Source organism: Aplysia californica, unplaced genomic scaffold (assembly GCF_000002075.1).
Source record: "Aplysia californica isolate F4 #8 unplaced genomic scaffold, AplCal3.0 scaffold00139, whole genome shotgun sequence".
NCBI classification, from domain to species: Eukaryota; Metazoa; Mollusca; class Gastropoda; order Aplysiida; family Aplysiidae; genus Aplysia; species Aplysia californica.
Genome location: NW_004797409.1, coordinates 940,210 through 943,763, shown reverse-complemented (window position 1 = coordinate 943,763; position 3,554 = coordinate 940,210). Strand labels below are relative to the sequence as shown.

At 40.8% G+C, this 3,554-nt stretch overlaps 1 protein-coding gene across 2 annotated transcripts in view; it reads right to left on the bottom strand.

Annotated features, from left to right (window-relative positions):
• Nucleotides 1-401: 401 nt before the first annotated feature.
• The window catches only part of LOC101847255 (serine/threonine-protein kinase RIO2), a 20,508-nt gene continuing 17,355 nt past the window's right edge, over nucleotides 402-3,554 (bottom strand). For both annotated transcript variants that reach the window (XM_005096845.3, XM_013081648.2), the window contains 2 exons: nucleotides 3,336-3,408; nucleotides 402-1,302 (listed from right to left, as the gene is read on the bottom strand). In XM_005096845.3, coding sequence (XP_005096902.1) covers nucleotides 463-1,302; nucleotides 3,336-3,408 — 913 coding nt within the window. In that variant the 3' untranslated portion in view covers nucleotides 402-462. The remainder of the gene's footprint in view (nucleotides 1,303-3,335; nucleotides 3,409-3,554) is intronic.

Below are 3,554 nucleotides of genomic sequence, written 5' to 3'. Positions count from 1 at the left end.
ACAATGAACCTCTGCTTTCCCCCCCATCAATACCCGTCCCAACTCCAGGTCAAAGAAAGGTTGTCGATGGAGAGAGGAGAAAATTAAAGTTAATAAAATGTAATGAAGTAAAACAATAAAAACAATAAATAGAAAGAGTAAGATACATAGTAAAGTAATATGTCTCTTTTCGGGGTCACCCCATGACCCGTTAGCTTCCTCTTTTTCTTTTCCTATTCGAAGAGTACTAATCCCCCCCCCCCCCACGAAGAGGTGGGTCTAGTTGGGGGGGATTGCTCTCTGGTACTGGTAACAACATCTTTATAAATCTTCAGCACTTATGCATGTATATGACCTACTTGTGTTGCAAGCGCCATGAAACTCTTGCTAAAACAAAAAAGTAAAATAAGAAAATGAAACTATTATATATTTTCTGTGTTTAATTCATCATAGGTTGGTTATTATAATTACAGCCTGAACATTTCAGAACCAAACAGCATCCAGCGACTGTTTGATGTCATCTTGGTTTTCCCTGCGCACTTTGGTAGAAATGGCAGCCTCTCCACTCTTTCTCACCCGCCTTGCTTGAAGTGCCTGTTGCTTTTGTTTTGCTTGACGTCGGATACGACCTCGTGCCACCTCAGGGGCAATGCTGGAACACGCAATACTTGGGGTAGCGGTTGACATTCTTTCAGACTTTACTTGAAGATGTGAATTGACATGTTGCCGGCTCTCTTCATCTCTAAACGGTCTTAGCTCACGGTTGGCCCTGCTGAGGTCCTCCAAAACGTCTTCTGACTCCTCCACAGGTTCTAACTTGTCTTGACTCAAACTGTTATTGCTCTCTGTGTTTTCTTGAGTGGGTACCTCACTTGATGTGGGAAGTGTATCACTGTGTGGGGATAAGTTTTCACGAGTACTTTTTGAGGTCACTTTGACAAAACCTGTGTCTGTACCTTCAGCAACTGCAGCGCTTGAAGTTGACACTGCTCCCACATCACCAGCAACATCAGACTGTGCGGGAGCATCAAGGCTTGCAACAGCCTGCTCGCCACTCATCTCGCCAAAGCCAAGAGCACAAAGGTTTTTCTCAATTGCCCCTTCTCCTTCTGAAGACTGAGCCAGCCACTTAAGAATTCGTGGGTCTTTGCCTGGGGGTGGTTTCCCTTCTTCTTCATCTGCATGTTCCTCCTCCTTGTCACAGGTTTCCTCTTCCTCTTTTCCATCGGTATCGTTCCCATCATTTTCTTCATCATCCTCTTCACTGTCTTCCCCATCACGTTCCACCTCTTGGTTGTCCAGAAGTCCAATTTCATCCATCGTCTGAAGATATAACAACAACAAAAAAACAACAGATTGAAATACATACTTTATATAAATATACATATATATATATTTTAACACTTGATTTTTCCAATGAGTCTCCCGCAGACTGGAGGTGTAGTTTTTGACTTTATTCTTAACTCATTCGCTACGTATTATTTTCAGCTTGTGGACGAATTTTTTTCGGGAAGGCGAGATGAGATGATGACTGGTGCGCAGTCCAAAGGTATTGAGGCCACAAATTCAAATAAATATTTACATATTATAAACCAAAATTTTCAGTATGATTTGTAGAATACATCTGTTATGTTTATTTGTGTATTTTTCAACTTTGGTTCCTGTAAGAGGCGATTATGCAACACAATTTTGCTTGGATTCGGATAAAATTTGAAAATAAAAAATTTACCATCTTCGGTGAAACTCAAAAAATATGTTTGTACCGAGTCAAACGACACATCAAAATAACCATAAATGAATATAGAACTGGAAATATTGAAAAATTTGTAGTTATTTATATACATTCCATAAAATTTGAACATTTGGATCATGACATCCGACATTGAAAAAAATTTTTTTTAACTTTATGATCTTGAAAAATGGGCAAGATGCATTCACAAACAGAAAAAAACACTCGTATCGTATTTGGAATTATTCAAAATTGCATTTGAAATAAACCTACACATGTCTTGAGCGGTACTTTTTGTGTAATTTCACCAAAAAAATAGTGATTTTTGGGAGAGAAAAATAATTTGACTATTTAGATCTAGATCTAGGACTAGGACTGAAAAATATTGATTTCTCAATAACAGAAATGGCAATTAGAGCCCAATCATTTCAATATTCTAAAAAAGAGTCTTACATTCCTTTAGTGTGCAAAATAATGATATATTTTGTTGTGTAAAAGTAGTAAGACTGGTGTCTGGGCTATAATTTGAGCATCCCGATAAAACAAAGTCATAAAAACTTCAAAATCGTGTTTCAAAACTGAATCAAAACTTCCGATTTTCGGTGGAAACGCTTGACCCGCAAGTCAACATTATAGTATGACCTTTATTGTAACATGGAGATGTGGATAGGAATAGAATCTAAGCTAAAAGTGAACGTCGGTTCTCAAGCGTACTGACGCCACTTTAGCCGCGCCGCCCCCCACGGCGCAGCGTAGCTAATTAGTCAAAGTCAGTCTGTGGGAGAGTGTTTGTCGTTGATCCCAACAGAAGGCACAAGGATTTCTTCGCCAGGAGGTCTACTTGCTCGTTTCCTTGGATGTCCACATGGCTAGGTAGCCATGCAAACACGATACTTTTCCCGGTTTCAGTTAAGGCGTGTATTTTGTGTGGTAACCTAACTATTTTTGGGTGTAGGAGTGTGTAATTTGTAAGTGAGGTGATGCAAGACAGGGAGTCAGAAAGAATAAGGAAAGATTTGTTAGGAGAATTTTCTACGTAGTCCAGTGTCATGTCAATGGCAGTGGCCTCTGCAGAGAAAATGGAGGCTTAGGGATGGAGTCTCCTCTGGAGTGTATTGTTTGAAGATAGGGCGGTGGCTTGCCTCGGCCTGGAGGCTCTCCACTGGAGTAGTGCAGAAAGCCCAAAGAGCGAGGCGGAGTCCTTGCTTTTGCACTGGGTCTAGCATTTTTAGGATGTGTGGTTTTGTCGATCCATAGACTTGACAGCCGTAGTCAAGCCTGTATCAGACAAGGGAGATGTACAAGTGGAGAAGGTGTTTTGAGTTCCCGCCCCACTCTGGATGCTATAACATTTTAAAAGCATTTAACGCTTTCTGGCACCTCACACGAAGGTCTTTATTGTGTGGTATGAATGTTAGTTTTTTGTCAAATATAACGCTGAGGAATCGAGCGTGGTCCAGGACAGGAATCTTTTCCATGTATAGCGTCAAATCCGGCTGCAGTACTCGTCTGCCTGATCGGCAGAAGTGCACTGCAACCGTCTTTGACAGGGAAAACATGAAACCGTTATTGTTTGCCCACTTTTCAAGTTTGTGCAGCTGCATTGTGATAATCAATGACAATGTACCTGATCAAAGGCATCAGCCAAGTCTTTCGTGAAACCACTAGCTGCAACTTCTACATCAAGATCATCCACTCGCCTGGAAAGAAAATGAAGTTTAAAAATAACCAAACTGTTAAACGCACAGGGCATTTGCGAAGTGGAAATGCACTACATAATAATATATATTAGACCTGCATGTGAGCCTCAACCAGATTGTCTCAAAATTTTGCGCAACCCCCCCCC